This window comes from Oreochromis aureus, linkage group 9 (assembly GCF_013358895.1).
Source record: "Oreochromis aureus strain Israel breed Guangdong linkage group 9, ZZ_aureus, whole genome shotgun sequence".
In the NCBI taxonomy this organism is placed as follows: Eukaryota; Metazoa; Chordata; class Actinopteri; order Cichliformes; family Cichlidae; genus Oreochromis; species Oreochromis aureus.
This window is the reverse complement of record NC_052950.1, coordinates 925345-953341: the sequence shown is the minus strand read 5'-3', so window position 1 is coordinate 953341 and position 27997 is coordinate 925345. Positions and strand designations below refer to the sequence as shown.

Genomic DNA, 27997 nt, shown 5'->3' with positions numbered 1-27997 from the left:
GGAGAGCAGACATAAAACAGAGGAGTGAGACAGAGGAAGTGAATGCAGAGCTACAGAAGAGTTTTATTAGACATGCTGCAAAGGTAATGCACATAAGAGACACCATGAGAGGGGAAACTCAAAAAACAGAAAACCAAGTTGAACCTCTGTTGCTAGAAAAAAGAAATAATCCTTTAATTGCACCAGCTTGAGTCCAAATCCTTACATTTTGAACTACATTTAAATAAAAAAAACATAGCTTTGACGATAAAAAAAGAAAGAATATACACCAGGATTAGTTCAGAACAAATGCCTATGAAATCAGGTTTGTGATTTAAAAATAAAACAATTCGGTGAACACTTTGAATCGTTGACATTTTCCCCACATACACAACAATTCTGAGTTTAAAATGCTCTTTTTTGTTCATATGACTTAACACTAAAGGCACAGAAACTTTGGTCCAACTGAGTAGCCCTCTCAAGTAAAGTGTCACATGACAATGCAATCACAGTGGACTCATCTTTTTACTGCTTCCACAGCATGCAACACTTATGTGAGATCCTATCATCATGCATGCTTTGAAAAACACTGTCACCAACTATTAAACCTCACTGCTATAGAAAAGAAAAGCAAGGAAGGCTTCAAAAATCACATAACAAAATACTTTACTACATTGTCATAGTTTCTTATGCATGGATTGTGCTAGAACAATCTTCCTTTGAACATCCCTTTGAAATAAAGGCGTTCCAGTTAAACCGCCTGTCATAGGCTACCAAAAACATTTTGCCTCAGGAATATTCAGTCCTCCTGCTGCTAAACTAAAAAGGAAAATGTCATCTAAAATTGGAGAATAAAAGAAAAACACGGCTATGCCCAGTCAGAGGCACAGCTTCTAGACTGTTCTGTCTAGATGAATAGAAAACAGCTTGCATTCTCATCAACTCCCAGAAATATTCAATACCAATGTGCCTCAGTAGGAGTTTGATAAATTAACATGTCCAACTGTAGGAAAAGATTGTTGAGTAAGGCACACGAGTACTGTATCTTTTCATTTAAAAATTAATCACCGATTTACACCCAACTAACGTACAGGGGGACAACCAACCATTTCAAGGTTTTGCTTGACAAAAAAAATAAGGAGATACAGTTAAGAAAGAGCTGGGGAGATCCAATGTTGTTCTTTTTAAAGAAAATAAAAGGATATACAAACATATCGAGGAATGATACAATCAAAATAACTGATTCAATCTATGTGGTCCCCCTGGTGTTCAAACAGTCTAAGAGCTTTAAATAGTTAAACCATCATAGTCATACTGTCAGGAGCCTGTGGGCCACATTCTTAAATGGTGGACTTGGAGAACGAGACTCTCAGGTGCTGGTTGCCTCCCATGTTATAGTTGTGAAGGTCGATCAGTGCCTGGATGGCTTCCTCCACTGTTGACATCTGGATCAGAGCCATCTTGCGATCTCTTGAAAACATGAAGCAGAGACAAATACCACAGATTAACTAGATGGATGGAAGTGGTAGGATAGAGCTTTTCGGGAATCTTTAACAAATATTAGCCTGGACTTGTCCAGTAGGTAGGACAGCTGTACATACTGGAAAAATTTGAATGCTTTCACAGTGCCTCCAGTGTTGGAGAAGAGCAGCCGCAGGTCATCTTCTGTCACATCTTGTCTGCCAAAGTGAAGGACACAGACTCTAATCAGACATGATTTTAGCATCAGCTCTTTTCTCCAAGTCTAATCATTTGGCAGTTTTAATATAAACTGTTAACACTGAGATCTGTTCATTAGCCAACACACCAATGACACAGTTAATCTCTTGCATTAACAGCTGTGCTAGTTAGTAGGGGTATTTCAAACATCCTTCAGTGGCATGTCCTCTTTGTGATGCCGACTGACCTGACTCTTACTTACGGGATATTGGAAAGGTGAAGAGTGGCAGAGGGTGGAAAGATGTTCTGGAAGTTCTTGGAACCTGGTTTCTTGAAACGATGAAGTGGGGAGTTGGCAAAATCCTTGGTTAGACCTTGATCGTCCAGGCCGTCCCGAGGCAATGCCACCGTCTGGTGCTTGGACAGTGTCACCCGGATGATCTTCCCGTACATCTTTTGGCCATTCAGGTGGCTCATAGCTTTTGTGGGGGTAAAAGAAATATCAGAAGGATGAATGCTATGTATCAACAGATCCCAAAGTTTTTACATTCCTATGCCATTTTCACACACAGTGAAATCTTTCAACACATCCACTCAGATGTAATGTAAGATGGCAGTGCACGTGGATGCAGTGGCTCGTCTAGGGACAAGTGAGAGTGGAAGTTGTGTGTGTTTGCAAATCCAACATTCTGGCTGTAAAACTTACGGCCAAGAGACCTTACTAAAAATCAGGGCAAAGTACGTTGTTGGAACTACAATGCTTGATTGTGACTTGAACATATTAAGTCGGTAAGCTAAATGCTAACCTCCATCACCCATATTATCCAATGTCCGCTCCCTCGACAACAAACTGGACAAGCTACGTCTGCTGAGAGAAGCCCACAGGGAGTGGAGAGACTGCCTTCACGGAAACATGGCTCCAGGATAACATACCGGACAGCCATACACCTGGAGGGAATGACATTGTTCCGAGTGGAAAGAGACGCAGCTAGCTCCGGCAAGTGTCGAGGCGGAGGTCTGTGCATCTATATTAATTTATATTAAAAATCATGCGTTAATGTCAGCTGAGTGCAGTGTTGTGTGACTAATGTGGCAGAGTTTCTCATTGTGAAATGCCAGCCATTCTACCTGCTGAGAGAATCTACCATTGTTATCGCAGTTGCTGTTTACATAACGTCCAGCGCTAATACCGAGGCCACTGCTAATGAGTCACTTGAAGGGATACACGACGCCATGAATGAGCTACAGACGAAACATCCAGAAAGAAACCCATATGCTGTCTAAATGACTACCATCCCATTGCATTGACACCAATTGTGATGAAGTGTTTTGAACAGTTTATCAAACTACACATCATAGCCAGGCTTCCTGCAACATTCGCTCTAGTTTGCTTATCATTCCAACTGCTCCACAAAGGATGCAATATCCACCTTGCATTCTGTTATCACCCATCTGGACCGCAAAGACACCTATGCTAGAGTCGTGTACATTGATTTTAGCTCAGCGTTTAACACCATTACTTCAAAGAAACTGAGAAACTCCTCTTACTTGTCCTGAACACAAACATTTATGTCTGTGGATCCTGGACTTTCTGACTTGCAGACCTCAGTCTGTCCGTGTTGGGAAAAACATCTCCAAACCCCACTGTGTCCTCAACCTACTGTTGTATGCACTGATAACACACGACTGTGCATCCAGATATGAGGGGAACCTAATTATTATGTTTGCGGATGAATCACTGTACAGGAGAGAAGTTGAACACCTTGTGGGCTGGTGTAGCGAGAACAATCTGGTGCTAATCATAGCCACAACGAAAGAGATGCTCTTCGAGATATGTACATTACATATCTCAATCAACAGTCTTGGTAGGGTTTTAGTTTAAGGTTTTAATATATCTATCATTCTCACACAGTTTTATTATTATTATTATTATGTATTTCATTTTGTATTTATTTAGTTTTTTTCAAGTGACTATTTTATAGCGACACGTCTGGCATGTATAATATACGAGTGTCTGAATGTGGGGGATGAGCGAGAGAGATAAATATAAAGCCATACTGGCTCGGACGTTACCCGGATTAAAAGGTCCACATCAGGTGTTGAGGAACCAGGGCACCCTGATGGGAAGTACTACTGGAACAAGACGGCATCGGTGGGTAAGAGACAGTAGCTGTTGGAATGCTACTACGCAAGTAACCCCAGCGGAAGGGGTTACATGAATAGGATGACGGAACTATGGAATTGTCGATACCCAGCATCCACATTCATGGCAAATCAACTAGGACCTCAGTGTTGAATGAATGGTGGTGGAGAATGACCGAGCTAAGATCCTGTGGGACTTCCAGATACAGACAGACAAAATGGTGGTGGCTAACCAAGCTGGAAAACTACCAAGAGCTCAAAGAAGAGCGTGAGAAGATGTGGAGGGTGAAGGTAACAGTGGTTCCAGTGAATCGAAGCACTCTGTGCAGTGACTCCCAAGCTAGCCGAGTGGCTCCAGCAGATCCCGGGAACAACATCCGAGATCTCTGTCCAGAAGAGCGCAGTCCTAGGAACAGCTAAGATACTGCGCAGGACCATCAAGCTCCCAGGCCTCTGGTAGAGGACCCGAGCTTGGAGGATAAAGACTGCCCACAGGGGCGAGCGGGGAATGCATTCGATCTCAAACACAGCACTACAAGCATTTTGTTATGTTAAATAAATAGATGGATACTTTATTGAGCCGATAAGGGAAATGTTTGTGTTACAGCAGCATGATAAAGTAAAAATAGTAGATTCTACAATACACAATAATAAACAACAGTTAAAAAAAAAAAAAAAAAAAAGAGTGTCACAGGTGTCCAATAAGGTCCTTTTATTATGAGATATAAAAATTCCTGCACCATTTACAACAGTGACAAACAAACAAGGAAAAGTATAAATGGTTAAAACAGTAAACGTAAGACTGGCACTGTGTAAGAGAGAAGTGTAAATTGCATTAATGAATAATATGTAGACTATAAATCTGCCTCAGAAGTGTGGAGTGGAGAAGGTGTGATGGGTTGTCCATGGTGGAGAGCAGTCCTGTCCCTCAATGACTCAAATGCCTCCAAGTTCTGATTTATGATACTTCCAGCCTTGCGGATTACTTTATTGATCCTGCTGCCATCTCTGGCACTGACGTATCACTGCAGACCCCACCCACCCTGGCAATGGACTGTTTAAACTGCATCCATCTGGTAAGCGGTATAGAAACATACAAACACGCGCCACCAGACTGAGAGACAGCTTCTTTCACAGACCTGTGAAATACATCTAAATTCTATCTGTGACTTTCTGCACACATGCACATACAGATAGTGTCCATTCAACTGTTCTATAGTGCACCTCAAACCAACTCCAGTCCTTTTATTTGCTAAACTGATAATGACATCATGAAGGAACTGCCCACACCTGGCCATGAAATCGTCTTTGAGTCAATTAGCTAATTACTTTTGGTACATGTTAAGGAGCAAAAACTCCTAAACCCTTAACCCAATTTGAATGTGGATACCCTCAAATAAAAGCTGCGAGTCTACACATTGTCCATATCTGTTATATAACTATAATTGGAATATGTTTCAGTAAACAGGTATTAAAAATAAATCAATAAAAAAACAAACAAAAAAAAACAAAAAAAAAAAACTTGTGTCTGATGTGTGCCGAGTTACCAAAACAAAACTTCGTTATGTGTGAACATGTATTGACAATAAAGGATTCTTGCTCTTCTTCCAGCCTAATCCAAATAGTTCCTCACCACTCCTGCCCAACCGTAATACACCCAACCACTGCAGTGTCATCAGAAAACTTCTGCAGGTGGCATATTTCACTGTGGTACTGGAAATCTGACATGTACAAGGTAAAAGAGGTAGTCAGCAATCCAGGAGACTGTAGAAGTGGTGATACCCATCCCGAGCAGCTTCTCACTTGAATTGGCTGGATGGTATTAAAGGAACTGGAAAAACAAAGAATATGATTCTCACAATGCTACCAGTTCCACGCATGTGAAAGCGAGCACATTACAACAGGCAGATAACACCATCATCTACCCCCACAAGAGGCTGGTAAGCGAACTGAAGAGTGTTGAGAGCATGTTTCACCTGGAAGCTAAGTCGGGCAAGAACCAGTTTCTCCAGCACCTTGATGATATGTTAACGTCAAGGCAACTGGTCTGAAGTCATTAAGACCTGATGCGACCAGGGTCTGTAGCTTTGCTTTGGTGTAGCCCCTCCACTTACGTTCTTAGCTGGACACCAATCACAGTCATGTATGAAGGGGGAATTTTAGAGGAGCGTGGGAGTGGGGTTGGTTCCGAACACCCAATCTCTGCATGGAGAAGGGGATGTGTACTGGTGGATTGTTTGATGGCTGAGGAGGTGTTAAGATTGGTGCTGAGTGTGGAGGGGCAGCAGGGGGTCCAGTACTGACCCTGTTAAGATAGAGAGTCAGTTCATTGTTCATGTTGTGTCCAGGCTGCTGCCAATTTCTTTGATTGAGGGCACCAGCTGCACCTCTCTCCACACCTCTTTGATGTTATTCAGCTGGAGTTTGGTCTCCAGCTCCTCTCTATGCATCTACACCTTCTTAGCCCCACATTCAACTCATCTTTGTTCCCAGACCTGAAGAGCCTCTTTGTTCGTTCAGTAGGGCCTTCAGGTCACTGTTGATCCAGGGCTTATTGTTGGAAAAACAGCATACAGTCCTGGCTGGGATGATGGCATCTTCACAGAAATGTATGTAGTCAGTGATGCAGTCTGTGTTGCTGTTGATGTCATCCCCATGTGGATGGTAAATGGCCTGTATTTGTATAGTGCTTTACTAGTCCCTAAGGACCCCAAAGCGCTTTACACATCCAGTCATCCACCCATTCACACACACATTCACACACTGGTGATGGCAGCTACATTGTAGCCACAGCTGCCCTGGGGCGCACTGACAGAGGCGAGGCTGCCGGACACTGGCGCCACCGGGCCCTCTGACCACCACCAGTAGGCAACGGGTGAAGTGTCCTTGGGCACTGTCCAAGCCGGGGCTCGAACCGGCAACCTTCCGATTATAAGGCGAACTCCCAACTCTTGAGCCACGATCACCCCAGAGCATGTCCCAGTCTGTAGTCCTGCAGGGGCTCTGTCTTCCTTACCTCGCCTTCTCACAGATTTGGTGGCAACAGGAAGCCTTAGAAATGCAAGAACTGTGCATTGTCATTGTCATAGCAACACCGTTGGGCGTTCTGTGACGTAATTAGTATGTGACGCGAACGCTACAACAAAAGGTGGACGGTCGAGGCGATGATATGCCTGCTGCTCGGTCTGTGGACCGTGGCGTTGTTTTTTCTAGCCATTTCCCTTGTTGCCAGGTTTTAAAAACGGCGGTTTTGATTTTCATGAATGAGACGCTCTCGTGACGCCACTGACTAGCCAATAGGTGGCATGCAGTCTGTTGACATCACATTTTGGGATCATTTGGAACCACGGCCAAGTAGGTTCTAATAAAGGACCTGGTACCTGGTACTATGACCTAATGGCAAACCCTGAAAACTGTGGCGAGCCGACGTGAATATGTACTAATGGAAAAGGGGCTTGAGTGTGCTGTATGTTGGCACACAGAAGAACTCTTTATTTTTTATTTTATTTTGTTTTTGCACAAATGGATAACAATGCGCTGGTAAATTGCAAACTGCATCCAGGACAAATAACCATGTTACACTGCTAACTTCATCACTTTTAAAATACCTGCAGAAAACATGCAGACACAGAACAAGCCAATGAAAAAGCTGAGTGCATGCTGACCCCGAACCACGTGTAACAAAGGCAGCGATGAACAGTCAGGCTTGAGCACTGTAGCCTCTATTTCTACCTATGCGTGTGTTTCTACAGTAAAATCACTGGTTTTCATCTTTGCTTTGTGTTCTTATCTAAAAATGTAAAAGACAGTGTGTATGTGTCCTCATGATATGCATTTGTGCTGGTGTGTGGGACTGTAGCCTAATGTTTGCATTGTTAGCTGGCAATTATACAAACCTGCATTTCAGCTCATTTTACTGAGTAAAAAAGTAACAGAACAAGTCGTGTACAGAATTACTTTCTCTGGCAAGTAATGACTGTGCTGCATTACATTTAAGAAAAGTAGCAAGTGTAATGATCAACACAGGACCAAAATATCTATTACACAGCATACTACGGGACTTGCATTACAGACAAGTCAGACATCCATATAACAGAGGGTGAGACGATATCCACTCACCTAGCTGGGCCTGATTGGATTCGGACATCTGTATGAGAGCACTGTCCTTCTTGTTGTAAAGAATTTTCACCCTCTGGACATCACCATACACTCCTGTGACAGACCCAGAAGCAGGCAATAGGAGAAGAGGTTGGGATGAGAAAAAGCAGACAGTTAGAAAAATCTCAAGGTTTCAAAGGAGACAAGGATATTTAAAAACAAGGTACAGCAGAGATGACAGCATAGAAACACAGGTTTATTTTAGACTGTAGAGTGTGAGATGTATGAAAGTGTGTGAAAAAACAGATAAAGGATAAAGAAGAAGCACCCTCTAAGCAGAAACGTTATCAAGCTATGTGAGATGGCTAAAAATAAAAACAGCATGCAAAAGCCAATGGCTTAGCCATGCATTAACTTCTTACTGAGTAGGAAATTTTAGGGCAAAGTAATGATATGACATAACCCAAACCAATAAACAGGTGGTCAATGAGTATTCAAAATGACCCAATCTACAATCAGCAAACAAATATAGAAAAGCTTGTAATGCTAACAGTAACACTAACAATACTACTAATAATACTAATAATAATAACAACAATAATAATACTAACTATGAAAATAATAATAATAATAATAATAATAATAATAATAATAATAATAATGGTAATAATAATAATAATAACAACAATAATAATAATAATAATAGTAACAACAACAACAACAAAATGTCAGAATGAAAGTAGAATAGAAAGAGTAGATATAAGAAAGAAAAGTAGAGCTAAAGAAAGAAGAGAGAGAGAGAGCTAACGATAACATACCGAAGAGGGTAAACAGACTTTGGGGCGTAACCATCTTTAGAGGGAGAGAAGAGCAACAAGCAGCGTGAGACAGGTAGAGAGGTAGAAGAGTCGGAGCGGAGCGGAGGTAGAGATGGACAGATCGATCCAGAACGGAGGTAGGTAGGAGGAATGGTGGTTTTTGTTTTTCCCCGGAGAGTGATGGAGGTGGTGGGTCATGGAGGAGGGGAGCAAGCGGTGGATGGGGGGTCATGGAGGGGAAGAAGGGTTGGTTAATATGGGAGGAAGAAAGGGTGATTGGAGGTTATAAATTTATAAAATCCCCACCAGCACACGGAGTGAAGGTGGAGCAGGGTGGAGAGAGGGAGAGAGAGAGAGAGAGAGAGAGAGAGAGAGAGAGAGAGAGAGAGATCAGGGAGGCAAATGCAAATTTGGGTAAGGAAATTTAAAAAATGAGGAATGGGGGAGGGACAAAAAAATAAAATACAGGTCAGTACACTGGAATAATGCAGGTAGTTTGGTCAGAGATAATGGCTTGGATCAATGTTGTCTTTGGAGAAAATAGAGCAAAGTTTAAAAAAAACAAAACTGGCTTTCATCCTGGACAAGCATGGGATAAAGGTACATTCATCTCAAATCATAATAAATCATTAATATTCAGACTCATTCACAACAATGGGAGAAACAGAACATGCAGCAGCTGTGAGAAAACTGAAAGTCTTTCAGCAGTGGTATGACACGAGTTTACAAGGAGATTAGATAGCATGCAGTATAAAATGCAACACAATCTTGCATGCAAGAGTTGATGTGAAGGCCACTTCAGTATAACATGGCATTCACACAAATCCAAAAAAAGCATAAGAACAGTATCTTAACATCAGGACTTTAAGTGGTGTAGATACTGTCCAAAGGCAGAATAGCACAACCGTTCACAGTCAGAGATAGCAAAGACAGAGGAGAAAAGTCAGACGCCAAATCAGTTTAAACACACAAACCAAAAACAGAAGAAAAGGGATAAAAGAGCAAGCAGCAGCTGTTTGTTCCCAGGGCTCAGACACAGTTAGGAGACCACAGAATGATTTCATATGAGCTTTCATATGAGCTGAGGAGAGATGAGGAGAGCTTAGAGAGAAAAAGAGAAGACAGACAGTTAGCAGAGTTAGATGCAGTTTGACAAGAGAAGGGAAGGCTTGATTATCAGAACAGGAAAGAGAGGAGAGGGTTCGGGTGCCTATGAAATAAACGACAAATCCCGCAGTCGCTTAGTGGACCGAAAAAGGAAAAGGGGGGGAGAAAAATAAGTTCTTGCTGTGAAGAACAACACAAAAAATACAGTAAAGAAATGTTCATAGGAAAAGTATTTAATAAAACTAGACCTATAACAGGAGCCCAGAAGTAGAACATCAACTGCTCCACACAGCTCAGTGATTACAATGAAAATGATGTCTACACACGCTGGTTAGGAGGCAACACATACAGGCAACAGGCTATCTGAACGCAAACAAATATTATAGAATCAAATGAACCTTTGGGAAACTACAGCTTACATAAAGGAAGCCTTGTTTTTCCTGGAGTCCTAAGACTAGAAAGTTCATGAAAACCAAACTGTCTGTTCAGTCTGTGTGTGTCTCAGCACAGATCACACAAAAGCAAAGTAAACTAAATTATGAAGATTAACAGATTCAAGTTGTAGACATGAGTTTATTTTTTATACACGTCTTTAATGACAAGCACAAGAAAACAAATCTGGAAATAGAAAAACTGACCCACAGCGAGCAACAGAAAAAACAGGAACAGATGAATGGAGGTGGTGTGTAGGAGCGGTGGAGTTTTAATTGTAGACGTTCCATTTTACTGGTGTTACTGGTGTAAGTATTACTAACCTCCTCATTGAGGTTGCTAACCAGCAGGACCCCACTGGATCCTGTCTGCCCAGTGAGGGCCACCCTCCCCGCTGCAGCAGCAGCAGCTGCCGCCGCACTCAGAGGGTTCAGGGCTCCTGACGGGAAGCAGACAGACAATCATGGAGTGGAAAATCATTTTGTTACAGCAGTTGAAACGATAACATTGATGATGGTGACAATATATCATGGCAAGAACACAGTACAACCCTCTCAGTGGATACAAGTATCAAAATTGGCACTTAGCATCAAACCCTGCATGTCTGACCACACAAAACAGTTTCTTTGTACCATACACAAAGATGTTTTCTATTGTTTGATACACTTTCTCAATTTTTTCCAAAAATGATAATAACTGCAACAATCACAGTAATGCAGCCCAGACACGCTGGGTTGTGTTTCTCCTCCTCCTGGGTATCTATCACATGTGAGGTGAATGGTGTTACCCTCTTAAAATAATCTCAAAATAAGAATGTGGACATGTAGTTGTAGGAATAGTACTTTGTGTTTCACCCAACCAACTCTTACCAGTGGCATTTAGAAGCTGCGATTTCACACCAGTAACCAGGGACACAGTTCAGCTTTGGATCAAACTGAGGGCAGAACACAGACTGTTGTTCTACATTAGACCCTGACACAAGACAGAGGTTATATTGAATAGAAGGAACAACTTACTTATATAGCGTTACAAAAATTACCTATGGTCGTTAACGTTCTATTTTGAGTTTCCTTTACGGTAATTCAACACACACAACTTGACCCATGACACCGTAATGACTCCAATGATGACAGGTTGGGTGAACGACTCTCAGGATCACCTCCTAGGTGAAAACTCCACTACTCCATTTATTCTCTTTTGCTTATCCTCATCATGAGCGCAGAGGGGGGCAGAGCCTATCCCAGTTACCACAGGGTGAGAGGAGGGTACACCTTACACAGGTCACCAGTCTGTCGCAGAGCTAACAGAGAGAACCAAACAACCATTCACAATATGGGCAATTTAGAATTGGACTGATAATCTGGCCTGAAGAGCCGCTGCGCACCAGCTGTACGAACACTGACAGCAGCCTGTTCTTTCATTTCCATTACTGACACGGTATTACCCAATCAAATCTCTTAATGCGTTCAGCCCCTCCCCTACCTTCATTGTGATCTCCCACAGCTGCTACAAAAAGTTTATTATGGAAAAAGTGAGGTGGAGCTGAAATGGTGAGAGAAAACAATAAAAAGAAACTAAAAATGGATTCAGCAAAATATGTCAAATTAACCGACATGTTAGCTGTCAGGGCTGCCGCACCGTGAACAGTAATACCAGCAACAACTAGTAACCAGGCCTCAGAGTCACAGGAGGCTGCTGCTGCTAGCTCTAGCTGTAGAGAAGTGAGGAAGAGACGGTATGATAAGCTATGTACATTAGACTATACGGCAAGATTTAAGAAAGGGCACTAACTCACGTGAACACGAAGAAACTTCATCGAGTGGTTTAAGGCTAAATAAAGGAAGTGAGTCAGTCAGTGGTGTGTTAGCCAATAGCACCAAGTCTCATGTTCAATTCAATTCAATTCAATTTTATTTATATAGCGCCAAATCACAACAAAAGTTGCCTCAAGGTGCTTTATATTGTACAGTAGATAGCACAATAATAAATACAGAGAAAAACCCAACAATCATATGACCCCCTATGAGCAAGCACTTTGGCAACAGTGGGAAGGAAAAACTCCCTTTTAACAGGAAGAAACCTCCGGCAGAACCAGGCTCAGGGAGGGGCGGCCATCTGAGTTGTGGTGGTGATGGTCCAAGAAATGTGACTGGTGCAAAACCAAGCTTTTACCTACTGCAGGAACTGTCAGAAGCTGACAACGTGTGGATGCAAACCTGAGTCTGTGGTCTTATCTGCACAGAACTGTGCACGTGCAATATCTGAGACCAGACACATTTCTGCAATTACACAGATTTGGGGGTTTAAATTAAATTTTTTTGTTGTGTATTAGATACACCCTTACTCTGCTCATCCTCCACAGAGAAAATGATCAAGTCAGTATGAGAAGAGGGACACCTCAGTATCAACCATGTTCATTTAATTTTGTGAAACATACTGGGAGTAGGTCCAGAGTATGACTGGGAAGTGAGTGAGCAATTTAAAAATCTAAGTGGCTAATTGGATTTTTTCAAATTAATGGTTCCAGAGAGACAAACATTTCTGGTGCTTGAATCCACTTTTGAAAGGATGTGGAGTTATCTGCAGCAGGAACAACTGGCACTTTAAGATCCTTCCTAATATCTTTGCTTCTTGCCACTGTATTCATACAAACCTGAATCCTCCAGACCAGCAAAGGAAAAACAAACAAACAGCTAAAGAGGTGATCTTATGATCAATTGGGATCAAGTGCATCCAAGTGTATTACAGTGTCTAGCTGCTACTTAACCACTTAATTCCTATGGAAGCAGTAAGGGTGTGCTTAGTTTTTGACAGGCCTGCTTCTACGTATAGTTTATGTTAAATAAATGTCATGTACTGTCGTTCATCAGTCTATAAAGCATTTTGAGTAGAAAAGCACTACATAAGAACCAGTCCTTTTACCATTTCTCTGGGACTGTATTTAGCTCACTAGCCTGCTGCTAAGGACAAGATTATGTTAATTATGTGGAAAAGAGAAAGTTGTTTTTTTAGTTGTTAGTTTATTTTTATTAGTTTATGTGGTTATTGTCAGAGTGAATTGTTAAACGTTTGTCATTTTTATTCTTACCATTTGTACTTTAACTGTGTGTTGAAAGGAATTCTTTTGTTCTCCCCTCCCCAGATTCTCGAGGTTCTGGGTGAGGGGCTAGTGTTTTATTGCAGATACATCCTATCTGGAAGATCTGCTTCTTTTGATGTGGTAAAACTTCCTGCCCTTTGTATGGCTTCACTGTGTTATCTAGGGTGAACAATAGATTGGGTGTGGGGAGGTTACCCTCTTTATGACCTAGGATGTTGTTCCTGCTTTATGACCCTTTTGGTCAGCAACACACACACACACACACACACACACACACACACACACACACACACACACACACTTACAAAACCACAGGCAAGGTACTCTTTGTGTGTATGTATACATCATATGTTAATGACCCTATGCATATTCAAGTAACCACAATAAAAGGAGTGCTGTGGGGAACCTGGCTGAGAGTCTGATGGAGGTCAAGTAGGTGGAACGACACTTGGCTCCAGGCAGGCCTCCCTCATGCATGAGTAACCCAAAGGACTTTGCCTACTTCGTGTCTTGCTTGCTGTGTAACCACATTGCCTTTAACGTTCCAGCGAATAGGTTCAAGCTACAAACCTATCATTAATTGGTCCTTCGACGACGGATCCCTGGAGTCGACATTCACCGAGGGGAGAGGAGACACGCTGAAAGACCGACGTCAGACAGGAAGTTCCTGTGGATTAGCTGTCTGTCTTTCCTCCTCGATGAATGACGATTGGCGGGATTCGAGGCTGATATTACACGCTAAGCAACACCGAGTAAGTTTGGAGTACAACTCTTTAACTGTACGTCTTCGCCGCTCAGTGGGGCGTTGTCCGTGGCCGCTTAGTGGGGCTAAAATTCGCCATCTTAGTGGGGCGATGTACAAAACCGCTCAGTGAAGTTGTTGTACAGAAGCATTAAGTCGCAGAGTTGCGCAGTTCGAACTTTTTTGGTTCGCCGTCTTAGTGGGGCGAGTTCCGCGGAGTCCAGACTGTGCTGGACAATAGGCCTATTTTGTGTTGTTGTTGTTGTGTTGAGTGTGTTTGTGTTAATGACTGCGGAGCAGGCGTGGTCTGGGACATGGTTGTTGTTGTTATCATGGGTTCCTAAGCAACCAAGAGTGTGTCCGAGCGTGACAGACGTTTATGTTGGACTTCACTCCTGGGAGCGCACAGTATTTTTAAAAAAAAAAAGTGACGGCTCCTTAGCTGCGCGGGTTCACGCGAGCACGGTCGCGCGGGTTTCACGCGGACCTGAGCCGTGCGGTTAATCGCATGCTTATAAATGGAAGAGATTCAAATGTTAGAAGTCTTTAGGAAAACAGCAACCTTGAGGAGCGTGTGGAGAAGGCCAACCCACATCAGCAGCAGTTAAGATATGCTCTGGTGAATGGCTTTCCCCCACCCCTTGCTGACACAAAATGTTTAGATGATTTCCCTGATCAACAACGGCCTGTGCTCCAGACCATTAATTTTGTTAAAAACTATCTGCATTAAGCTTAAGGTTGCTCAAATTCAGTACAATGACATGTGAGATGAAGTAAAATAGATAAATATTTTACCTAATTACATGCATAGAGGCACTTGACCTGTTTGAAAACTGTCATCCTATTATGAGCCATTGTTGAGATATAGAGCACACCTGTGAAAACAACTATTATGCTGAACCCTGTGTGAAACAGCTGAAAACTACATGATGGAGAAGCTGAGTTGAATATGAAAATGTAAGTCTTTGCCACTGTGGGCAAAGCACGCAACCGCTGTGTGAGGTTGTGTTGCTGTCTCTTCTGAGCTGATGAGCAAGCTACACATTATCAGATCAGGAGCTGGCTGAGAACTCATCAAAGAAAGGGGAAGAGAACTATGATAACTCGAGTATGTAGCGTATCCGTGAGTTCAGCTTCTTCTTTCAGATGCGCAGCAGTTTTCCTGGATCTTGACTCATGTGTGTAGAGTGTTCATAGCATCAGCATCATGTTTTTGTTTATTTGTTTTGTCGGGTTGAAAAATAATTAAACAAACTTGTGATCATACTTATGGATCACCATGGCACATATCATCAGCCATATGATTTATTTATGCAGATGAAAAAAGTGAGTGTGAATGTGCCTGACGTCGCAGTGTGTGTGTGCACTGTGTAAACGTAATTGTCACAAATTGTGAGAGCGGTGGTTCTGCAGGTCACCAGCTAGTGTAAAGAAAAAAAGAGTAGAAAAGAGACAAAATCTACATTGTAGATGAAAAATCATAGGAAAAAGGTTTTGTGTTTATCAGCCAAGAACAACTACAATCTCATTTTCTGCTTTTAAGAAAGGAGAGTTCTGTGTGTTGGTTAAGCAGTGATAATAATAATGAAATGTCTTAGTTTTGTCACTTTCAGATGAAAAGCAGACCTGGATCAGTTTTCCACATGCAGCAGTCGGAATAAAGTTATAGTTTAAGATCATTGGAAACATTCAGGCCAACTTCTGAAATTTCTGGCTAACTTATTTACAGCACCATGTGTCCCTCAACCTCACAAGTGAGCTCTCACTCCTCCCTGAAGACAAGGAATGCAGTTCCAAGAGCAATAACATGGCAGATAAAGAGACAGCAGCAAGTCCTGAGCAAAGAGACCCAGCAAGCAGCAGCAGTGTGGACAAACAGCATCAGAGAAGAAGAGCAAACCATCATCCTGACTGATTGGATGAATGACACTGTGTTTCCAACAAGCTGCAAAGTCACTGTGCTTGTGAAAAGAACGTTTGAGGAGAACTGAGGAGACTGTTGGAGTTTGACATTTGCCACTTGCGGAGTAAAATGGAAAGAAGAGACAGTGGAACACAGGACAAAGCTGAAGAAGAACTGCCGGCTGTTGAACTGTTGAAGTGGGAGAAGACAACAGGGTGAGAGGTGGTAAGAACACAGAGGAAAGCTGGTGTTTAATGTGGGAAATCAAAATTTGGGTTAGCAAACCTGGGGAAAAGAAAACTGACTGCTTAAGTAGGAAAATTGCAAAGGAATCTGAACCACTGCAAAAAGGAACATATACAAAATCACACACACAAGCAGAACATGCATTAACCCTACTAACACAAACACAAGAGAGCTCATGAAGATTAGACAGCATCTTGAGCATGTGAGTCTGTTTATCACCTGGTGTGATGCAAAGATCAGTGGACTCATAGCACATTAGTTAAGAAAGGATCAAATAATAGCAGAGAAGTGTGTAGGAAAGGCAGCTTTAAGAACATGCCCTGCTGGAGATGCAGCTCCACAGACATTGATTAAACCTGCCTAATAAGAACACATGCACTGAAAATCAGCTTGTTATCTCTCATCAGTGTTAAAATAGTGTAAATTTAATTTAAGCTATCAAATGCTGAATTTATCCAATGCTGACAGTTAACTCTCTGGGTTGCAGGACAACAGTTTAACTTTTGTGGGGGAAAAGATTCTGGTTTGAACAACCAGTGATCAGACAATAAATTTAGTTGTTAATATAGTAAATTGGGAGATGCTTTCTGCCTGACTGATGCAGCACAAGTAATTTACTGTATGAGGGAAATTCTATTTTTGTGATAATATTTTGAACATGCATTTCTGTTGTCCTGTCAACTTAGTGGGTTAATAGCTGATATGCAAATTAGTTGATGGTTCTTAGATTAATGAAAGGTGATTGAATTCTAGTACGAGTGAATGAGATGTGTTGGAATGGAGACTCTAAAACACTGAGTTTCCTGTTGTGATGTGCGAGTGAATCCTGCACCCAGATACACAACTCTGAATACATAAGAACAAACTTCTTTTGCGAAATGCATGACAACATGTCACATGTTTTATGATGACGGGGGAAAAAGTACAGTCCCGGGGATTAAAATTCATAGCTAATGAGACATGAGGCTTATGTTGTGTGTTGTGTGGCTGATGGTTGGTTTTGAATTAATCTAGCTGATGATTTTTCTTTTGTTGTGAAGTTGAGCCTGCCATTTAGTATGATGGTATGATAAATCATGCTAATGGTATGATTTACCCTCCTGAGATGAGGAGCGTGTGTCATGACTTAACGAGGCCTTTTTATTTTGATACTTTCACAGTGCATTGAAAGTTTTGTTTGATAATCTCTGTTTGAGCAGATCTGCACGATTAGAACAAAAGCGCTATACGACGCGTCGTCGAGAAAATTGTTGCAAGTGAGTTTCTCCACATTAAAATGGGCTCAGGAGAAAGTCACTTATCTGGGACAATTAGAACATAAGTTCCTGTCCAAAAGGATTCAACGAGAAAATCCAGTCTAAATTCTTTTCTTTTTGAAATGACGTCATTTTGCTGAGAAGTGGAAATGAAAATGCGACAATTTCCACCGTCAGCAAAGAAAGAATGAATGAATGCATGAATGAATGAGTGAGAGAAAATAAAATTGACTGACTGGTAAAAGCGGACAGAAGCTGACAGACTGACTGACATCACTGTGCGGTTAACCCCACCTGACAAAGGTGCAGATGAATCTATGTGTGTTTCTTTTTACAGGAGCAGAAAGATGACAGCAACATTTGAGGTTGCGTGAGCTTTGGCTGTACCGATTTAACCTTTTAAATGCCACTTTCTGTGTCTGTGCATCTACCAGGGGTGTTATTCACTACCTTGTGTTGCTCACAGAGGTAACTGTGAGAAAGTGTGTGTACACCTGCGCAGCGCCAACTTTTCTACAGCATTACAGTTCTTCATGTGAGTTGATCATGTGATTTATACCAGGATAGCTGGTTGATGTTTTCTACTACAGGATTTCTGGGTTCATGTGTGAAGAAAACTGTGTTTACAGGTTATGACTCGCTGATGCTGTTACACTGTGTTTTTGGGAAAATGTTAAAGGTTACTTTGACGATGTGAATAACATGCGAGACATTCCCTGTGTTGAACCTAGTGTCACTTCTTTCCACAGCTATGGATGGCTAACTTTATGGTCTTTTTACAGCACCTCTGGACCCTGTCAATTTGTACCTGACCTCCAGGATTGTCCATGTGTGTTGCTAATGTTTGTTTTTCTAAGAGTGCATGTAGAGGATTCAGCAGAGACGGACAAGTAACATGAGAAAGCAACTAAGAGATGCAGTGTTTGTGGAATAGTTTGATATGGGGCTCATTAGCTGGCCACTACTGAGCTCCTAGTGTTAAATACATGGAGTGACTTTGCTTAAGGGAAGTCACCGATTACACTAATGTTAACTGAGTACATGGGATGATCCATGTCTGAGGCAAATTATGTCAATAATTGTGATTTACTGATTTGAGAAAACCTGCACGTGATACTTGTCCTGCTGATGCTTTATTACTCTAATGATACAATTGTTTATAAGTGTGGAGTTTGATTTCACTTCCAGATCTTGTTTTCCAGGCCATGATGGTGTGTATGCAGGCTCCAGGCGGAGCCAGATGTGAAGCGAACTTATTATGCAAAACACACTAACATCTTTTATTGCAGGGTTACAGAGCTACTCCAGAGGAGGTGAAGCCCGGAGGGTGCCTGGGACATGATCTAGCTAACCTTTTTCTTTCAGACAGGAATCTGGTTTTGATGAGTTGACTCATGGGAGTGTCCATGTGTCAAGAGGAGGGGTCCAGAATTACATGAAACTTTTTATGTTTTCTAAACTATGTTTTTATGATTTTTGTGTGATTAACAGTTCATTTACGGGTATTAAACTTATGTAAAGTGGTGCATCCATGTTCAGATGAGGCTTTGATGGTCCATAGATGAAGCTCACTGAACTAAAGAATGTGGTTTGATGATGATTGACATGCTTTAGGAGTTTCTCCTCCTAGCAAGGAAATACAGGTGCAGCAGTTAAAGTACTGCTGAAAGGAATCTCCTGAGAAATCTTCTGAGGCCCAGTGAGAAGCAAACCCATTCCAGGCATAGCTGACAGTCCAGGCAGTGGTTGAGGTCAAAGGTCGAGCTGTTTGGGGCCCATCATGAGATCAGACTTTGGAGCCACAGCAAGGACCATGAAGCTGCGTTGGAATGAGAGCTGTGCCAAGGGGGCTTTCCAGAGGCCAACAGAGGAGATTGTGGACGACAGACGGGCACCTGAAGGATGAGGGGAGCGTGCCAAGCTCCATCGACAACGCGGGTGGAATTCGAGGATGGCATCATGATTCTGTGAAAAGCACAGGAACCAGGAGCTATGGTGGTGATGATAGCAGTTTCCTATGAACATCACCTAATGCTGTGTCACTGTACTGTGCATACGATGGCACACTGAAGACTGCTGGGATCATAACAGCAGTAAGATAACTGGATCCAGTACCCTTTCCACAGAGGGTTTTCCTGCAGAGGATGGACAATGGAGGATATGTATCCCCCACAGTACAGAGGCCTGAAGTGAGGTGATGGGGGTTGGTAGAGGCCATAAAACTAGAGTGTTGACGAGGTCTGCAGCTTTGAAGATGAGACCCATGTTGACAAGCAATAAAACCACCTGGTATGTTTGACTGTTTATTCTACATACATTTGGACTCTGGTCCTATGGACAGTGATGGGAACATCTGGAAGAGACAATTATGACGCCCTATAGAGCTTAAACCACTCTACAGAGAGACATGCTCTTTACATGTCTTGCGGAGGAGCACCACCAAACTGGAGTGTTTTTGAAGTGTTGCTTTCTTATTTTAACTATTAAAGTAACAATTCATTTGTTTGCTTATGTATAGGATGCATTTTGCCGTGTATAAGATCACTGTTAACTAAAATGATTTCTGATACATTTGTTAATTATGTACTTTTACAACAATATGAAATGACTGAAATGAATGACATGACAGAGGCCTGTGTATGAATGACGCCTGCACTGAAAATGTTAAGCAAGAGGTGCATGGCTGAGAATATACTACATAGGAATAATTTGGAGCATAAAAATTACAAAACAGGAGGGAAATGTCAGAGTGAATTGTTAAATGTTTGTCATTTTTATTCTTACCATTTGTACTTTAACTGTGTGTTGAAAGGAATTCTTTTGTTCTCCCCTCCCCAGATTCTCGAGGTTCTGGGTGAGGGGCTAGTGTTTTATTGCAGATACATCCTATCTGGAAGATCTGCTTCTTTTGATGTGGTAAAACTTCCTGCCCTTTGTATGGCTTCACTGTGTTATCTAGGGTGAACCATAGATTGGGTGTGGGGAGGTTACCCTCTTTATGACCTAGGATGTTGTTCCTGCTTTATGACCCTTTTGGTCAGCAACACACACACACACACACACGCACTTACAAAACCACAGGCAAGGTACTCTTTGTGTGTATGTATACATCATATGTTAATGACCCTATGCATATTCAAGTAACCACAATAAAAGGAGTGCTGTGGGGAACCTGGCTGAGAGTCTGATGGAGGTCAAGTAGGTGGAACGACACTTGGCTCCAGGCAGGCCTCCCTCATGCATGAGTAACCCAAAGGACTTTGCCTACTTCGTGTCTTGCTTGCTGTGTAACCACATTGCCTTTAACGTTCCAGCGAATAGGTTCAAGCTACAAACCTATCAGTTATCGATCTGAAACATAGTTAATCTGATAATTTACCTTTTTTTAAAACAAAAACAAAAGAAGGGAAAAAAGTAATATTTACAAATGTAAGTTTGATGAAAACATCTCCTTTGAAGATGCATGTGTGAATTCCCATCACACCAACCTAATTTAGAATGTAGAGTGAGAACAAACAACATCAAGTTGCAAAGAGGAAAGATAAAAGTGGGATCTACCTGGGATCTTACCGAGGAGAGAACTGGAGTCTTTGCTGAAGGCAACGGCAACTGTGGGGTCAAAACTGGGCTGGCCATCACCAGCTGGCAGTTCAGGTCGCGTGTAGTCGCGACTCTTATCATTGTTGTACTTCACATTCAGGTTGACCAGCTTGGAGAAGTCAATACGGAGTGTGCAACAGGAATTGTAGATGTTCTGGCCATCCAGTGCCTAGGAGGAGGAAAATTACATCTATGCTCAAGAACTGCAAAAGATAGCTACACAATTTGTTATTACTGATGGTAGCAGCACGATGCCGCTTCACTCAGTCTGGCACATTGACCATTTAACTATTAGCCACATTAGCCATATTTTATAATTAACGTAGCTGCTACTGGACTGTGGCTAGATAAAAGATGAAGAGCAGACTGAATACTGAGCCAGGAACAGATTACAAATCCATGATCATGCTAGCTGTGGGGGAAGTGTAGATGAACTCTGCAGAGTCCAGAGCATGGATAACTAATCCAGGCAGGGCAGCCTGGGCTTTCAGGCCTGAGGACCAGAGGTGAGGGCGTGAAAAGCTGCAGACTGAGGGAGGCTGAAAGCAGATGTGGACAACATGGTAAAAAGTAACTTTTCTACTTTTACAGTAACTTATAATGTTTTTGACAGTAAGCGCTCAGGTTTTTATATGATAACAGAAATAAAATCCAAAAGTTAAACACTTATTTTGTAAAATATAACTTATAAATGGGAAAATTTGATGAAAATTAACAGGCCAAGTTTTTCGAGATAAGACTTCATCATCATTACTTTTATTGTTGCAGGATTGGGGGTGTGTCAAAAATGATATAGAGTACTTTCCTAAGACTCATATAGAGTCTGAAAATCTAGTACTGGGACAATCCTATTAGACCTGCAAGAAAACATGACCTTACCAGTTTGGCCTGCTGTGCACTGACAGGATCGCTGAACTGCAGAAGAGCTTGGAACTGATTGTTCTTGGTGAACGTGATTATCTTCATGACTGTGCCAAACTTGGAGAAAATCTGTCAAGCAAAGAAACTGGAGGTTTCTTGTTCAGCCATGAGCTGCAAATACTCTGTCATAGTTAACTGCTGCCTACCTGTTGCAATACGTCCAGCGTTACAGGGTAGAACATGTTATCAATAATGATGCGCAGCACAGGACTGGAAACTGCAGCCAGGACCTCCTGTACCTCGGAGCCTGGTGACTGGGCTGCTGACACTGCCTGCAGCACGGCCTGGGTCCGCTACATCCAAACATAAGCACACCACACAGCTAATATTAAACAGGCACCTTCTACGGCTGTTGTTTTTTTTTAATGATTCCAGATATTTCCAAGCATTTAATGGAGCCAGATAACAGCATGTATTTGCAATCAAGCAGTGATGAGGCACACAAATAGAAAGCATGTTTTAAAAACATGTTTTCTGGAAATGAAGCTGTGCAACAACTAACATCTCAGTCTGTTAGTTTCCACTAACCTGATTAGCAGCATCAGTTTTGAGTTCTTTGTGATTGGAGTACTGAATAAACACTTGGATGTTACGGATAAGGGGAGTTACTTTGGAGTAGTAGTTAACCATAGTGACAGCTGCCTCCTCTGTCCCCATCTCCAAGAACGCCTGAACGTTAGAAGAGAAGGCAAAAGAAGAAAGAAAAAGCTCAATTTGTTGACTCACTCTTACTTGGTCGTTTTAATACTGAAAATTCAACATGTTGCAGTTCGACTGCGTCTGGAACAATTGTCAGACGCATTTACATGCTGTTGTCTAAGAATGGCTTGTCCTGTGTGAATTTATCTGTGCTTTCAAATTGAGCCTAACAACTGTTTTGCATGAAATTATACAAATGCTAAACAGCACACTGCCTGATTCACATACCTGGTTCTTTCCCTTCAGTGTGAGAATATTGGTTACTTTGCCAAAGGGGAGGCCGAGGGCAATGACCTCAGCCTCTGAGGCCTCGTTTGGCAGCTTCCTAATGTGGATCACACGAGACGGCGGGGCCTCCTCCACCCTTAGCTTCTTACTATCACCACCATTGGGAGCCCCATCTGAGATTTCAGGAAAAATGCTGATTAACTGAAGGGTGCACTACAATGGCACACTGGAATCTTAAAGGTAAGGCTCATGATTTCATGTTACTGTCAACAAATGTCTAGAATTAGAAACAATGAGGCAAACTTTAAAAACAAAACAGAAAATTTGCTGCATCAGTATGCTAGGATCCACACGACTCTGGGAAGATGAAATTTTTTGTGATCACATGAATTTAATTGTGGAGACAAAACTGCAACGCAGTGAGTGAAAAGGATTATCAGACGAGTTGTTCAAGAGCCAAGGGCGACGTGTGGAGAGCGACAGGAATCAGCAGGTACAACTGTTTCAAAGAACACCCAACTGAAAATCTATGGAAGCTAAAGCTCAGAGTTCATAGAAGGGGCCAAACAGATCCTTCAGTTTAAGACTGTGTGGAAGACTGGGCCAAAATCACTCATGTCACTAGTTTCTCCATACAGGAGCCATCTCGAATATTAAATACATTTCAGTAAGCCTGTTCAACAATTTTTCCTGCATTCAGCAGGGAAAAGAAAAGCTGAGCTTGTGTCCAGATAGATCCTTGTGAAACAAGGAAACTCCATCAGAGTATCGAAATCTAGCAGTCCGGGAAGTTCAACTGCACAAGGAAGCTGGCAGTTATGCTTAGGCCGTGTCACAAACCCGACAGGGGCAGTGTATGAAGTGGAAGAACATCAGAAAAAAAATCAGCTGGAAAGACTTGTGAGAAACGGAGGCAAATAGAGGCAAAAATCTTATGGGTTATTTTTATTAAAGAGCTAACCAGCCCAAACCTTCATGCATGGAATGATAACATTTAAACAGAGAGGAGCGATATCCTCCATGTCTGTTCCAGCCACTGGCTATGGTGTGTAGGTGCCCTCCTACTAAGGAGCGTGATGTTACACACCAAACAGATCTCTCCACCTAAACTCATGCAGCCTATTTCACCTAATCCTTAGGTCTTCGTTAATGCCACCTGCTGTATCGACTGGCTGCATGCAAATTCCATCAATCCCCTCCCAGTTCATGGGCGGTTGGAACGAACTCACCGCTGTTACTGCTCATGCCAGAGTTGGAATTGTTGTACATACTCAGCTCATCCGATCCTCTCTGTGGAAGAAAAAATAAAAACAGCATCAGGCACTGCTGAAAAAAAGACCTGTACTTTCCTGACAGGCCCTTGAACACAAAACATCACAGTAATGGTTTCGCTCCTCTGCCTGTGTCAGTTTAACTTGCTGAAATAGGGCTGTTCGATATAACGATATATATCGAATGACGATATAAAAACGTCTATCGTTTCATTTTACGTTATCGTTTGTTTCGTGGTGTCGCAAAATCAACTGTTTACAGCAATATTTTTTCATTATTTTGATGGTCACTGTAGTGGCTATATGAATTTCCTAAAGTTCTCTCTTTCTCTTATATTTAATATAACCACACTACAGACGGACAAGCGCTTGTTTTTATGCGTTGTCGTTAGCAACAACGACGGTAACACCATCGCGTGTCCGCTTGTTTATGTTCCACATAAACCTTTCACAATAAAGCTCAAGATCCTGTTGAGACTTTTCAAAATAAACTGAATCACGTGAAAGATGCAGAGTATTTACGGATGAGAAGCAAAAATGAGCCGCCAGGTGCTAAAAAATAAACCTTAGACTCAAACGTTAGAACAGGCTTTTCCCCGCAGCACGCCGTGTAATAAATACTCACAAAGAAAACGGCGGCCGTTACAACCTATGTCTAAAAATGTATCGTTTCATGCATCAGTTAAAACACTCGACTCCAGCTACATGACGCGCAGCTGGAAACACTTCACGCAAGTCGAGCTGCCCGACATTCAGAGAATTTACAGAAAATGTTAAATTTTTGTGATTTATATCGTTATCGGGACGATAGATGTCTTATATCGGGATATGAGATTTTGGTCATATCGCACAGCCCTATGCTGAAAGTAAGATGTAAAGATGTGTCATCTCACCCTGAGCTATACAAGGTCTCTGAAGGCCTGCTGGCACTGCCAGGCACCCTCTGCTCTTAAACCCTGACTGATGGGATGGCAACCAACATGGCTAGGGACCCATCTCACACACAACTTTCTAAGAGTTTCATATCCCACCTCCTTGTGGAGGTGTCACCGAATTTGAACTGTTTGTTCTTCTGTCACTTGCAGGCTGAGCTACAGAAACATGGTACAGATAAATTCAAAGGGGAAAAGTAGCCTGAATAAGGCCAAAATGGTGAGCACACAATGTGCCAGAGCTAATAGTGTAGGAGTAATGTGTCTTCTAACAGCTGGAAGCCCTCTGGTCTGGCCTCAAACACTGAAATACTGATGAGATAAACCCATTTCCCAGGAGCACACTACCAGAACAATCTGGCAGTTCAGCCTTTACATGCCTTAATGTACCTGGCACTCAACAAATAAGATTAGCTCCCCGGAGAAGCTATACGCATTCTCGAGCAAACAAGTGTGAAATGTGGAGTAACCTTTCCACATGCCTACATGCATATTTATTGGAGAAATGGTTTATAAGGTTTGAGGTGTATCCATTCTTATCCTCAGTCTGAATAAACACACTGACACAATAACTGAGAGGCACATGTCAGATTAAAACACGGATGTTTTCAAGTGGAACCTGTTTAATAGTCAAAGCACATAAATCCATCTGTTAACCGATAACAAATAAGTCACACACACATATTTTGCTTCCTTGCAACACATTAGTGCTTCAGATGTGATTATTCAGAATTTAAATAGAAACTAATTCATGTTTATGAATGGACTCCATCATTCCCTGAATTAAACATCATCCACAGGTTGTGGATAGTTAGTGGTTAGTTCAATACTGCAGGACAAAAGTTCTATTCCTAAGAAAATTTAACATTAAGCTCAAACAGCATGCTCTTAGAAAACAGTATACATACAATAATCATTACTAATGCAGCTTCTTCCTTGCCATAAGGGGTCACCTATTTGATGTGGCAGTTTTACACCAGATGCCCTGCCTGAGTTTGAACCAGCAACCTTTCACTTGCCAAGCAAACTTATTGACCACCACACTTTGGAGCCACGCTAATGCAGCGCACACAAAGACAAAAACAAACAAAAGAGCACCTGCTTTATTTTAGGTGGTCTCAAAGTTTTAGTTATCCCCATCTAGGGATTGGAACCAAGAGCTGGTTCTTGTAGAGAACAGGAGTCTCTGTTTCTACCTGTCAATTACTCCCAGGAGGATTAAGTAAAGTCACTTCTTTTCAATTCAGTTTATTTATACAGCACCAAATCACAACAACAGTCGCCTCAAAGGGCTTTATATTGTAAGGTAGACCCTACAGTAACACACACAGAGAAACCCAACAATCATATGACCCCCTATGAGCAAGCGCTTTGGTGACAGCGGGAAGGGGAAAAAAGTGTTCTGTATGTTTAAATATGTTCATATGTAAAGAAACTCACCTTCACACCAACTGCAACATCACTGATCCTGAAAGAAATAATTTTCACGTGTTCACAATTAAGGGATTTAAAACAGCAGCGCAACATAAACCAGAAACATACACGACAGCATTAGATGTGAGTACTACATCAGTGCATAACACACAGAACCAGAGCTGCTTCTTAACTTCACACTGTGCACTGCCTGAATACATGGACTCTTTATCAATGCTATCACAGCCGCTTATACATGCAGGCTATTTCTTGTTCTGTGCTGATATGTAAATAGCTTTGCCAAACGTGTATTCCACGCCTACATGACCTACTGCCTTTCCATCCACCCGCCTCCCCATGAGCTCACTTATGATTCATAACATCTTAATTAACGTTCAAGTTATTCTCGATTGAACCCCAATGAACAGATACTATAAATGACGCACTGTAGTACACTTGTAATACTAGTAAGTCAACTTGATACATCAAGTTTAAGTTTGATATCAACAGGAGGTATCGCTTAACTGTTTCTATGCTTTAACCGTAAAACTCCACAAAATAGGATGGTTTTAACCGGAAATTGGGAATACTGATTTAAAGTAAGGGCACATGTCACGCTCTTTACTTTTTACATATACTGGTTATTTAAAAGCAGTCAGGTGCTACACAAAGGAGCAGTGGTAGTGTAGCATGTAGTTAGCATAACGGTTTGCTAAACTTTATTAGCCGCGTCGGTAGCAAGCTACTGTCAAGTACAACTTAGAACTATATAAGCATTTCTCCCTGAAAGCGTCGCTTTATATGAGAGGCTTTTGAATAACAACTAGAACAGTTCATAAGAAAAACGGCGAGTCGGAGCTAAGTTAGAAAAGCATGCTAACATTAAGCCGTTCCTAAATAGCAAAGAAGAATGCGCCGCTATGGAAACCCGCTAACACAACATTCCCATTTCCCCCACAGCTCTCTCATAAAATGACGTTTTCACATAGTTACACCTCTGCTGCCGTAATATGTGTGAAATGCCGTGCAGTTAGATTCACTGATTTAATATTACCCGTCCATTTCGGTAACAATTTCTCAGCGCCTCCGTGTTTGCTCCTGTTTGTCTTCCGTTTATGCCGACACCGCACACAGGCTGCCATGCAAGTGAAAGCAAAATGGAGGCGGTGTGGCCCGAGTCGGTGACGCAAACACCCGAGAAGTGCCGAAGCTGTGAACGCGCTGCTTCACTGCAGTGGTCCTCAGTGCTGACTCGCTCCGTTCACTCCAATGGACCGTTTTTAGTTAGCAACATACATTAGGCGCTCTAATGACTTATTAGGGCCCGAGCACCGAGAGTGCGAAGGCCCTATTGTATCTGCTCCGTTTCTTATTATTAGGGCCCGAGCACTGAGAGTGCGAAGGCCCTATTGTATCTGCTCTGTTTATTATTATTAGGGCCCGAGCACTGA

At 42.0% G+C, this 27997-nt stretch overlaps 1 protein-coding gene across 5 annotated transcripts; it reads right to left on the bottom strand.

Moving 5' to 3' along the window:
* Window positions 1–35: 35 nt before the first annotated feature.
* Window positions 36–27788, bottom strand: LOC116315866 (polypyrimidine tract-binding protein 2-like). Of its 5 annotated transcripts, none has more exons than XM_031734299.2 (14): window positions 27601–27771; window positions 26574–26601; window positions 24160–24220; window positions 22931–23103; window positions 22532–22672; window positions 22150–22296; window positions 21962–22072; window positions 21041–21251; window positions 10559–10674; window positions 8697–8730; window positions 7900–7992; window positions 1901–2117; window positions 1581–1658; window positions 36–1449 (listed from the first exon to the last, which is right to left on the bottom strand). In XM_031734299.2, exons 1-14 carry the CDS (start codon window positions 27606–27608, stop codon window positions 1320–1322), a joined length of 1548 nt encoding a protein of 515 aa, XP_031590159.1. In that variant the 5' UTR covers window positions 27609–27771; the 3' UTR covers window positions 36–1319. The 5 variants fall into 5 exon arrangements, with proteins under 5 accessions (XP_031590159.1, XP_031590161.1, XP_031590162.1 ...); XM_031734301.2 differs by having other exon boundaries at window positions 21053–21251; window positions 27601–27770; XM_031734302.2 differs by having other exon boundaries at window positions 24202–24220; window positions 27601–27769.
* Window positions 27789–27997: the final 209 nt, after the last annotated feature.